The sequence below is a fragment of the Toxorhynchites rutilus genome, chromosome 1 (assembly GCF_029784135.1).
Source record: "Toxorhynchites rutilus septentrionalis strain SRP chromosome 1, ASM2978413v1, whole genome shotgun sequence".
Lineage (NCBI taxonomy): Eukaryota > Metazoa > Arthropoda > Insecta > Diptera > Culicidae > Toxorhynchites > Toxorhynchites rutilus.
Window position 1 is genome coordinate 191,272,121 of NC_073744.1, and position 12,607 is coordinate 191,284,727.

The 12,607-nt window shown below is 37.8% G+C and overlaps 1 protein-coding gene across 2 annotated transcripts; it reads right to left on the minus strand.

Moving 5' to 3' along the window:
* Positions 1-1,272: 1,272 nt before the first annotated feature.
* Positions 1,273-6,413, minus strand: LOC129762060 (uncharacterized). Of its 2 annotated transcripts, none has more exons than XM_055760044.1 (4): positions 5,997-6,413; positions 2,870-2,988; positions 1,768-2,000; positions 1,273-1,705 (listed from the first exon to the last, which is right to left on the minus strand). In XM_055760044.1, exons 1-4 carry the CDS (start codon positions 5,997-5,999, stop codon positions 1,392-1,394), a joined length of 669 nt encoding a protein of 222 aa, XP_055616019.1. In that variant the 5' UTR covers positions 6,000-6,413; the 3' UTR covers positions 1,273-1,391. The 2 variants fall into 2 exon arrangements, with proteins under 2 accessions (XP_055616019.1, XP_055616018.1); XM_055760043.1 differs by having other exon boundaries at positions 2,870-2,991.
* Positions 6,414-12,607: the final 6,194 nt, after the last annotated feature.

Sequence of the window (12,607 nt, forward strand, 5' to 3'; positions counted from 1 at the left end):
ACTTATACGCTAGCGACAGCTTACTTACTATGCAAGGGTGGATTTTACTTCGCAAATATTCTCTTTTCGCTATCCCCCTTCATTGTTTCTATTCTAGCGGCTGCATAAGTTACCCGTTATTGACAGCTCTGTTCGGGAAAGCACACAAATGGACAGAACAAGTATATGGGAAAATGGGAATGCTTCCAATTTTCATCAATTTAAACCATATACAGACTATGGGATTGTAATGTATAGCATATCAAACAAATCTTAGAAAATTTTCAATTCGATTGGTATGCAAATCGTTTAAATCCGTTCGTAGCAAAAATAGTTATTAACGTTAACTTTATTTCATAAAAACAAGACTTGTTTTCTGATTTGGCACCCTTAATGTAAGACGTAGTCCTACGTCAAAAATATAAAATTGGAGGCGATATACATACATCCAAGACACATTACTTGTATGATGTGTATAACTGGCATATGCATATGAAATTGGAGGCCATAGACATGTGTATGGGGTATATGATGTAATAGAAACGATAATTATACGATTTATTTTTTATAGGATGTATGTATATCGCCTCCACGTTTGCATGTATGGGCTGACTAGGCGCATCATATACATGCAATTTATATTAATCATACTCGTATGTTTGTGAATATAATCCTCAAAATAAAATAACATTATACTAAACCTTCGTTTCAAACAACTTATACAGTAACCAAATCACGCAATAAACATCATGAATTGCTGGTAATCTCTTATCAATATTTGTTCAAATTTAAAAATATGCTTAACTCCAGTTTTGTTGACAACTTTTATGCATTCAATTAAATCGTGGGATAAATCATATATAAACATAAACATTCCCACCTTTCATCCTTCATTAAACACCTCGTAGTAGAAATCTGTTAGTATGCATACACTCTCCTACGAAACATAGTGGAAAAAAATATATTCGTCGATGTAAACAAGCGGTGAAAAAGGAGACACTTTTCGACGATTGATTTGTATGAAGTTCCACTGCTGTGCTACAATCCTTCACTAAGAATGATATTATTTCCCCGCATTTGGCAACCATATTTATGGCATTTAATTTTTTATTTACATTACGCGCTGACCCATGAAGCATAACGCTGTTGTTTCGAAAGTGACGGCTGGGTGACGGTCGTTTGAAAAATGACTTACCAAAGATTTAGTGTACATTAGTACAGATGAGTTACTCTATATATTTCGAAAAAAAATTGGGGAAAGTTTACTTATGATTTTCGGAAAAAATAAAGCGCTTTTTCAGAATAACTATTTATTCGGATTATAAGGATTAATATTTGATACGTCCATTATGAAAATGCTTGCAGAAAGAAACCATCCTATAAATCATCCTTCGTACTCATAGTCTCCAGACTCACTTGGCAAAGTATTTCTCCAAATTCTCGCGCAACTGCAGCGGGCTAGTTTGGGGTCCGTGGCGTTCCACAGGTTGCCCATTTTTGTCGACGATAAACTTGGTGAAGTTCCACTTGATCGCATCGAACAGGGTGCCGCCTTGTCTTTGCTTCAGATACTTCCACAGCGGGTGGGTCTCATCCCCATTCACGTAGATCTTTGAAAACAGATCGAATTTTGCACCCTTTTGCTCGCGAGCGAACCGTTTTATCTGCTCATTGCTGTCCGGCTCTTGATGGAACTGATCGGATGGGAAAGCGAGTATGCGTAGACCTATAAGAAGAGGAACGTTTAATTTTAAACCAAATTGGAGGCCTTATGATATATTGAGGGACCTTGTGTATCTTTGTACTCCTCGTACAACTGGTTCAGTTCGGCATAATGTCCATCGGTGTAACCACATTTGGAGGCAACATTCACGATGATGAGCACATGACCCCGATAGCGCTCAAGGGCTACCATATTGCCATCGATGTCGACGGCGCTGAAGTCGTACACCGACCCGGGGGCCCCCTTTCCTGCTGGGGATGGAGCGGGCTGTTGCGATGATGGACATGCCAGAACCATGCTGGAAAAATAATAGATAGAATGTAAGCATTGCGTCCGGGGCGTGATTTATCGCGTTGCGTGTTGTCAGAGTGTGCTAAACACGAAAGACGTGCTTTTCTTGTGTATCCACCATTGTTATATGTGTTAATGGGCTTTTTCCTAACTTTAAATTGAATTCCAGTAAGAATTGATCACTGGAAGATAATATCAACAATAGCACTGACGCACTTTACTCGTAAAAATACTAATCGATGACGAACAGAAATACGTTCGCCCATCCTTTCTTTCTTCTCTATATACAAAAGCTACAGTTTTACCCGTTCCACATTTTTCCTACCCCCGCTGCTCGGGAGCCGGTCGTAATAAAGAACCAAATTGGCAATTTGGGGCGGAGAATCGCTTTCCTATTGGCATCATCATTTAGCGAAGCGAGGAGGGATGAAATTAAGCGTTGGACCAGCCCCGAAATTGCTACTCAGAAGTAGTGGGTAGGGAAACCGCACCACGTTGGCAAAAGATGGCAGCAACGGAAAATTCGTGATCCTCAAACTTTCCATTGTACTACGGCCAGATTACGGCCGCAGGAATATGAAATAGCTTCTTGTGATGAATTTTGTGGCTTCTCTGTTAGTGGTTCTACGTTACAGTGCTCTCTGGGAGGACGGAAATCAGTGCATTTAGGACTGGATCATAAATTGCCGGTAATCATCTAATCGCATTAAACTTGCCTCCGGCAAGTGGAATGCCATTATCCATACTTCTTTCGAGAAATGCTTCTAAATGCATCGTGTTCCTCCAACCACCGTAAGAAGCTTGTATCGGAAAAGGGGTAAAATGTGTGCCTAAAAATGGATTCTATTGCTCACTTCTTCCGGACTGAACACTAACCTGGATGTGGTGAGCAGATTCATTGCCACCATAGCGGTGCCAAAGAGACCGAGGGTTGCCCTAGATGCGGGTGCGGGTCGAGACAGAAACCTCAGCAGGAACATCCTTCGACTGGTGGGCTGCTAAAAATAGATTTAAGAGGAACACTTTTGAAACTAATTGGAATTGGCAGTTTTTGTGAGAGGATTGGGTGCTGGGAGGATGGGAAGCTGTATGATAAAAGACAAAAGTGTAAAAGTTTTTGTATGCTGGAGTTGTACTGATGGCGATTACATGATTACAGATTGACAATAGCATGAGAAGATTTGAAACCTGTGTATTTGTCACGTTTCACTTGGCGCTATTTAAAAGGAAACATGCCTACAATTGATATATCCAAGCTTTTACATAATATTATTTTCTTATTTATTCAGTGTTCAAAAGGGATTTCCATCCTTGTTAACAGTTTGACTGTTACTTTTCGCGTTAATTTTTTTTTTATTGATTTCTAAATGTGATTCCGGATTAAAAAATATAACTGTGGACACGTTTGCATTGTCTGCTAGATTCCCCAACTGGAACAAATGAAACCCAGCGCTATTTTAACATAATGATGTTCTTAAATGGGAAGTATTAATCGAGGTCTGCAATGGGTCTCAGCTCTACTTCACGTAGTACAAGGAATCTGTTAGAAAATAAATTAATCGTTTGTTTGAGTAACTATGGGTCCATTTTTATCTAAATTTAATTTTTGGCAGATTTTGAGTTAATTTTGATTTCGATAATCGATTATCAAAATTTCAGAAAAAAGTTAGTTCTACAAACCCCCTTAAATTAGGGTTGCAAATATTCGTTCGTTTGAGAAACCCCATAAATCCATGTTCAATAATAATGTTTCTAATTATCACCAACGCTGCGATAGATATACAATTTCATTCATTGTTTACATCCGATATCGTAAGAAGTCATAAAAAGGGCGAAAGTCAATGGAAAGGTATACAAAATAGGGAGGGGAAAGGATGTTCCAGCTGTGACATTACTTAAACGATTATAGAGTAAAGTGACCAGATGGTCAGAGGTCTAACGCGGGACACAAAAAATAAAACGTTATGTATATACCTTATGTGAACATAAACCATAGTTTAGCGAGTTTAAACTGATCAGTATTATTTCTTTCTGAGTATCGGCACTCAGTTGGGATTTTTCGGTGGTTTAGATTTTGTTTACGCCCGAAAATCACCCGCTCAATCAAAGCATTTACGCCTGGTAAGCACGATTCAAATTCTACAATTTTCTTCAAATTACCGAATGGAATGCTCGAAAATTCCAATTCATTTTTCATCGATTTTAGTGTTAACGTATGCATTTAAAAAAAATGGACTAATTTCGGATGGCGATGAAAGATAATTTATAGGAACAAATTTTCTTTAAATCTTACGTTTATTAAGTCTACAACGAAAATGATTCAAGGCTGTTGATTCGCTGCAGCAGCACTGTCAAGCAACTTGATGATTTTTCCATACTGCAAGCTCCAACCCACAGCGAAAGAGTTGGACATCCTGAGGCACTTTGTGTAAGCCAGATATAGCCGATCTGGTATTTACAATATCATCTCTTTGTCGCTCCTTAAGCCGGGAGATTGAAGCAACCGTTCGAACGGTGGAGAAGAATCTGGCCAAAATGGACATTTTTATGCGGAAGCGTCAAGACGAGACCGGCCGTATCTGAGCAGCAGGCAATCACCCAGAAGGAGTAGCTTGAGATGCTGGTGAAAAACTTCTTTCCGGCGAAACCAGTGAAAAACTTCTTTTCGTACTCATAATGAAAAACGAGACGTACTTGATGCTAGAATTCAACGAATGGCAGGGGACCGGATACTTTACGTCCCCCAGGTAAGCGATGATATCGAATATATCATTCACATTAAGTCCTCGAAGAAGGTCCTTCTCTGACAGACGTGAAGGGAATGTCCAAGCTGCTCTTCTTTCGAGTCATATGGTGAACGGGGAGATATATACAGGGAAACTTCGATATAACGTTCGTTATAACGTACCCTCGATATAACGTCACTCGATATAACGTACATTTTTCCTCGATATAACGTACACATTTCCAAAGTGTAAAGGAATTTTTTTTTCAATTTTTTTTCTGATAGAACAATGAAATATCTGTATTGTAATGCTAAAACAAGTTTTGTACCTTCAATCAATCCCGAAATACAGCTGGTTTTGTAATTCCGGATTCTAAACGAATCAAGTTTTAATCAACAGTACGAAGGGAAACATCATGAGAAAAGCTGGCTTCGTCTTCTGATTGAAGTTATTCATTAACTTTACTAAAACAGCAAAACAATAATGTATTATAGACTACGTTTGTGAGTACTTTATTATGCTTCGATATAACGTACAATTCGATACAACGTACAATTTTGAAAGTGAAATGTACGTTATATCGAAGTTTACCTGTAGTACGAAGTGCTTGCCGGAGTCGGGAAGGTGATGTGGTCTTTATGCCGAACCTGGGATCAGCTCATTATGCCAAAAGATCGCTGGAGTATGGATCGGCTGGAGATAAACATTGTCGCGAAGACCACCAACCTTCCCAACATTCCCCAGCTGCGCCCGATAGAAAACTTTTGGGCGAATGGCCAAAATAGAGAGACAGACGACCACCAAAGCCACGAAAAGGTAAAATAACACGCCGATATACATCTTTTCATGGAGGCGATCTAGCGTAGTGGTAACATCCATGCCTCTCACGCTAAAGGTCACGAGTTCAATTCTCACTCCCGACATTCTTCCAAAAAATGGAAGTAAAAGTGACGAACCAGCCTAATGAGTTGAAAATTACTATAATACAGATAAAAAAAAACATCTTTTCATCGGCCATGGTTCAGGTTCCGGCCAACTTCCGTAAGACCGCCCAGAGCTTCATTTACGATAATTCATCATACAACTCTGCCTCTTCCTGTCGAGTATACACTAATTCTTCCGGCTTATTTGAAACGTTAAGCCCTGACCGAGCTAGGGGACCAAAGGTGAACTTTTCGTCTGTGTTATTCTAGGGAATTATTTCCCTAGAAGCTTGCTTCAAGCAAGACTTCTTTCACGCACCTGTTAATGTGGTAAAAAAGGGGAATTCGGCTTACCATATATATCGCTGGCGTGAGTTGCTCCGGTGGTATATTGCCACGTTAACCTCTAGAGACGATGACCACTTGTTTTTACCCTCTTCCTTTTTGTCAGTCACTATCCTTGCTTATTTTTCAGCTTGATTTGTCTTCACATAAGGCACTATTCAATCACTTTCTGACGTCAATTCCCTGAACAGCGCGAGAAATGCACACGCGCGAAGGCGGAAAATATTGCTGCTGCTGCTGCTCACTGGTTTCGCTGAATAAGCTTTCACTGAAAGCCAAATGGCACCGCGGCGACAAGAACACGTGAAAATGTAACCCGAACAAAACCAACGCTGTACTACTATTACTACTGAGACACTTAGCGAAACCGAAAACCTTTTTCGTTGAACTTTTACATCGAACTTTATTTCTTCGATTACACACTTGAACTAACTTAATTCTACAAAACTTAGAGCTTATAATACATTTCTAAGCCTAGCTAAAAAGAGAGAATCAATCTCCCTTTCCTACTCATTCAGATAACCAACCACGTGGTTATCTGCTCCCTGTTCTCTGCGTGGGATTTTTCCCAGCCTTTTCTATGCCTACTCATGCGTCATAAGAAGACGAGACCTAAACATACATTTTTATCACCTCTTGGGTGGCCCATATTGAGTGCTCTCGTCTAGGGTCTTATCTACAAACATTTTCATTCTTGTTTCCATCTTTCCCGCCGGTATCTGTGTTTACCGTAGAAAGAGGACCTAGACCAATCGAACGTATTACCGTTCGCCCAAGCTAACTCAAACACAGCCCGCTTGGGTTTGTTTATTGATAGTTGCTATGCTTCTCTTCGCATAGCATTCTGTTTCTACATGTTTCTAGCGCCATGAATCATGCGCGCTCTTATCGCTTGAACACATGCGTTCAGCGTCCTATTTAGTTGCCCAATCCTCATTCGGCTCTTGTTTGTTTTTCTTTTGCCTAGCGAGCTAATCTCGCCGAAGGGAGAAACATGTATTTTGCTGGCTGATTTTATTTGATTTGAATTTAATTAAAATGCGCCTATTGCGCTATAATTTTAATTTATACTTGCGCCTGATTGTGCTTCTAATTCTACCATCTAAGCGGGTCCGTAACAGTCTGACTCACGTTGGTCCCTGCGGATCAATAGGGGACTTTTATAAAAATCATTTTCCAATTTTGTTGCTGTCGCTTCCAGTTGACACTCTCTAAACAAAAAGCCCAATATCGGTGCGATGAAACCAGCTCAACGTATTAATCTTTGGATGCATTAGAAGCGCTCTTGAACAGTCTGCCAAATAAAAGTTTTTTTTAGGTTCATCCATTTAAGAAAATCAACATGATCAAATTGTGATATTGAAATATATTGATATCGCGGGACATTTTCGTTTCTTTTGCCAAATGCGGGACGGAATCTTACGCGGGACATTCTGTTGAAATGCGGGACTGTCCCGCGTAACGCGGGACGTCTGGTCAGTATATTTTAAAGGCAAATCATTTTCTGGAAACCTTGGAAACTTAATAGCGCAGATGGTAAACGCGTCGGTTATACGAGACGGAGGTTGGGGATTGGAATCGCGCCACTGCTTTTCGGATTGGAAATTCATTTCGCCCTTAGGCAATATGCCTATCGTTGTGCTTGCCACACAATACCTGATTGGATACTGGAAATGCATAGTAAACACTCAAATAAGAAATATGGAAGTGCACGAAGAACACAAAGCGGAGTGGCAGGGAAAACCCCGTAGTAATTACTAAGTACTTTTCATATACACGTCGGACTCGATTAGATACAGACTCGATTGTAAATAATTTTGGAATCGATTATATACCGTTTGAAAAAACATTTTTTTTTACATTTCAAATATGACTTATATCATTAAAAAATATAACCTTTCAACATTAAGGTGAAATTTAAGTGGCTATTATATGTACAATGGGGTATGTTACTCGTTAGACGAAAGAATAAGGCGGGTTCTGTATAATTAATATTGTATTGTATTCACAAAATTAAAAATTTCCTGCAGACAACAATTCATATTATTCTCCCTGAAACAACTTCATTTCTAATTCACTTACGTTTAGTTTCCTTATTCTCTCCTTCTGTCTCTATTTTTCTTCTCTTCATAATTTCTTATAATCGTTGCATTCTAATTCAATAATAATATAAATTTCTTCAGGTAATGGATAGTAATGGCCAAATCGTGACAATGATATTTTTTCACCTTGACGTTTCAATCTCTCCCAATGGCTGCACGATCCAGATTGCTTCGATGAGGAGCGTCGACCGATAGGGATGTGACAGGGTAAATATCGAGATTTTTCTTGAATTTTCACCAGGAATTGTCTATATCGATATTGCAACGAAATCAAGAAAGATAGAAGATCGGTGTCAAAGAACGAATTGTAGAGCGGTGGTTAGAGAGCTTTAATTTAATTGATAGAAACAGACATGTTTAATATGAATTTATAAAATTAATAATAACACATTAAAGATACTTACTTTTTAGTTTTTCACTTTCAAAATGTTAATCAAATTCACTATTTCAGATTTTCCACTACTATATCCTGTACTATCTTTTTCATCTTTCAAACGTAGGCAACAGATGCAGAGCCAGTTTGAGGCAACAGAGTCCGAAACAAAAAAAAAGTTGTATAACTCTGTCATTGTTAAAATTCGAACATATGCGTAGAAGGTTTTTTTCCATCGCATATAACCATCGCACCTCCTGAGTGATTCTGGATAATTTTTTTTTTTATGTGAGAAAGATGTTTTCTGACTTTAAAAGGATGAATCGAAAATTAAATTCTTCTTTTATATTCAAAAAACCAAAAATGTATGTGTTGGCGAACCTGGCAGCAGCAGATACGGTGATGACTATGAGCGGATCAGGACCAACGACAAAGGATTTCTATATTTGTCCAGAAACCACTCCCGAGAAACAGAACTACGAGATTTAAAGAAAACTGATCTTTTTCGACAACGTTTATTGAAGTAAATTTTTACATTACGTGTGTGCTTTGCGATCTATATTCAACTGATCGAAGAGCTCGAGCTTTTGTCCAAAATTTGTGATCGGAATATTGAGCCACGATCGAGAAGCGATCGTTTGCGAAAGAGAAACATATGGATAACTAAATTTCCCCACTCTACATACTTATCGATTAGAGCTCAAAAATATTTCACAAGGCATTCACAACTCATTTTTGAATTCTAAATACAATTTTTATCTACTTCTAATTAAATTGTGAGTTATACAACAATATGCTTAAAAACGAATAAAAAAATAATATAATTCTGTAGTTCAGAATAATAAACACCTATCATTTGACGAGAAATAAAACTGAATTATAATTAAGTTTAGAAGTCAATAATACTGATATTTTACTATCTGCCAAAATGTCCCTTATGGACCCTTATGATTTGAAACCGGAACATTAATTCATGAAAAAATGTAGTTCGTTTATTTTTATGAATGCGAGCATTGTCACCTTCAATAACAATGCTTTCTCTATGTAGTGGATTATTATAAGAAAAGCAACACTTTTATTTATTTTTTCTTATTTATAATTTTATATAATTAAAAACACGATAAATTATTTCTCTAGCTATTAATATCAAAGCACAAATCCAAAATCCCTCCTGATTATTGTGTCTGTTTTGACATTTCTATTGGATTCTTTTTAGCAACCAAATTTATTCTAACCGTATGACCCATTACCAACTCATTACCAACCACACTCTCCCTCGAATGCAGAATATAAATTATATACAGCCCCATTCTTACTTGGTGTGAACATTATGAACATAAAAAGTACATAAAATTGATTTGAATCATTTCAAAACTGCTAAATACACACCTGATTTCTAGTTTGTTTGAGAGACCCCCCAAGTTCACCAACTTTATATTTTTTATATTGATGGAAAAGAGGTTTCATATAACATATTTTGGATGTAATTGCCAAACCTGATACCAAGGAATAGGAGGACATATCATATCACATCATATCAATTTTTTAATTGTTTTTATTGTGTATGTGTTAGCTCTCTCTCTCTCTCTCTCTTCTCTGGAAACCAGCCTAGTTTCCAATGGAAACGGAAAATCAAAAACTTCCCGCATGCTTATTTACAACGGAACTCGACATTTTCAACGCAGTAAATATTGTACAAAACCCAATAACATGAAAACATCATTTGGATGTTAACACTTTACGATTCAGCAAAAACTATATGTCACCGTCTATTTATAGCACCTTGAGTCATTTTGTGGAAACGGAACGAATTAAACGGGTATACTAGTGTAGAAGCACGAATTTCGAACGTTTCTCGAGCTCCGAAAAAACAAAAACGAAGAATATTTTTACTATCGATTATATCATTGTTTGTTTTCCTATTTTTTAACAATAAAACAAAAACTAAACGGAAATAAAATATTAATTTTTTAAACAGATACGAGCTAATGAAGTGATGGGCTTCAAAAAAAAAAAGTTTTGCCATGACGTACACGATTCTGATTGCCGGAAACAATAAATCGAACAAATTCTGAATCAGTAAAGATGCCGCTATCGCATGAACTGAACTGATTCATCGTATGAACTGAATTTCTAAACATCATAGATATAAAGAATTTTTTAAATGTTTTTTTCGAATTTCTAGACTTCTCAACATCGAAAGTGTATTCAGATAAAAAAGCAATTTTACGAAAAAGAATATGAGTTTTGGAAATTTCATCATAAATTCCAGATCAAAGTTCAGTAATTACAACTGACATGGATCTTTGTTCCATCTGTTTATCTTGTTGATCATAATTCCTTCAATCATTGTCCACTTATCACACAAAACGTTTTCATCTATTTGAACAGAAAGAGATTCATTAATGCTACTTTGAAACAGTTTTAAGAAATTTTACCTCCTGTATTCCACCTGAACCAACTGGATTTTTTTTTCCATTTCATTAGTAAAAAACATTTCTTTTCTTGTATGTTGAAGAATTCTACTAAAATAATCAAAATAACATCAATCTCTTGTTATCTTGCTAACTTCGAGTCGTCTGCGAGTAATCGGTTCTCCATCCTATCAAGCAAAATAAGCAAAATTGTGAATATGCTTTAGAGCTAAATAAGATATAGATTTTGGCTCCTTCAAACTTATATTAATGAGTCTGTAGAAATAAACGATTTAAAAAAACACATCAATTTCAGCAACATAAGGAAGGAACGCTGAGAATCCTCTCGATAGTAAATCCAAGAGAAAGGAATAGTGCTCTACCATATTCAAGTGATACTGCATAATGTTTACCGACCAATTTGCAAGAACACTTCAATTATTCTACAGGGTTTTCCAACTTTAAATTCCGAAAGTAAATTGAAATAAAAAACACTTAGAATTCTAATTTCGATGAAACTTTTATTTCAAATTAAAGTTAAAGTGTGAAATACAACATCATTCAAATGTCCACCTAGGGCTTCCTCGCACACCTGATCCGGAACAGGTAATTTTCGATGACTTTTCGGCACATATGGGGCGGTATCTCGGTCATAACTTCACGAATGTTGTCTTTCAAATGTTCAAGAGTTTGCGGAGAGTTGGCATAGACACGGTCTTTCGCATAACCCCACAAAAAAAAGTCTAGCGGGTTCAAATCGCATGATCTGGACGGCCAATTGGCATCACCAAAACGCGAAATTATGCGTCCCTCAATTTTCGTTCGCAATATGGCCATGTTCGGTCGTGTTGTGTGGCACGTGGCGCCGTCCTGCTGGAACCACATGTCATCCGTATCCATATCTTCAAATATCAAATCGGTTAACATGCGGCCATATCGCTCACCATTCACAGTTACCGTCTCGCCGTCCTCATTTTCAAAGAAATACGGCCCGATGACTCCACCAGACCATAATGCGCACCAAACAGTGACTTTTGGCTTATGCAATGGCCTCTCAACAGTCACGTGTGGATTTTCTGAGCCCCATATACGGAAATTTTGGGTGTTCACATAGCCACCGAGCTCGAAATGTGCCTCATCGCTGAAGAAAATTTGATGCGAAAATTTAGCATTTTGCTACTGTTGTTCGTTCACACAATCGACGTATGCCCGACGCATTCCATGGTCACCACCACGCTCTAATTTTTGTACCAGTTGGACTTTATATGGATGTAGGTGCAAGTCCAAATGCCAAATTCGCCACAATGATGTGTTTGACAAGCCCAATTGCTGAGCACGCCGTGGAATCGAAACATTCGGGTCATCCTCCACACTGGCAGCAACAGCAGCAATATTTTCGGCCGAACGCACATTACGATGATGCACAGGTTTCACAATATCCGCTACGGATCCAGTTTGTTCGAATTTACGCACTACATTAGCGATTGTCCGTAATGCTCGAAAAACATTTGCCGGTTTTTCATCATTTTTATAGTATAATTTAACAAAATTAACACTTTGTGCGATGCTAAAACGATCCATATTGTAAAATGGCAGACATTCAACTAACGATATGATGCTTTGGTTGACAGCTATGTCAAACGGTTGTCAGCGCAGGGCTGTATACTTTCGGAAGCCCGAAATGGAAAACCCTGTACATTAATACACAATTGACAGACAAACTCTTTTCTT

Coding starts and splice junctions, on each gene's coding strand:
- LOC129762060 (XM_055760043.1), bottom strand. Junction 2,001..2,869: donor AATCTGCTCACCACATCCAG/GTTAGTGTTCAG, acceptor TTATTTTTCCAG/CATGGTTCTGGCATGTCCAT. Junction 1,706..1,767: donor GGAGTACAAAGATACACAAG/GTCCCTCAATAT, acceptor CTCTTCTTATAG/GTCTACGCATACTCGCTTTC.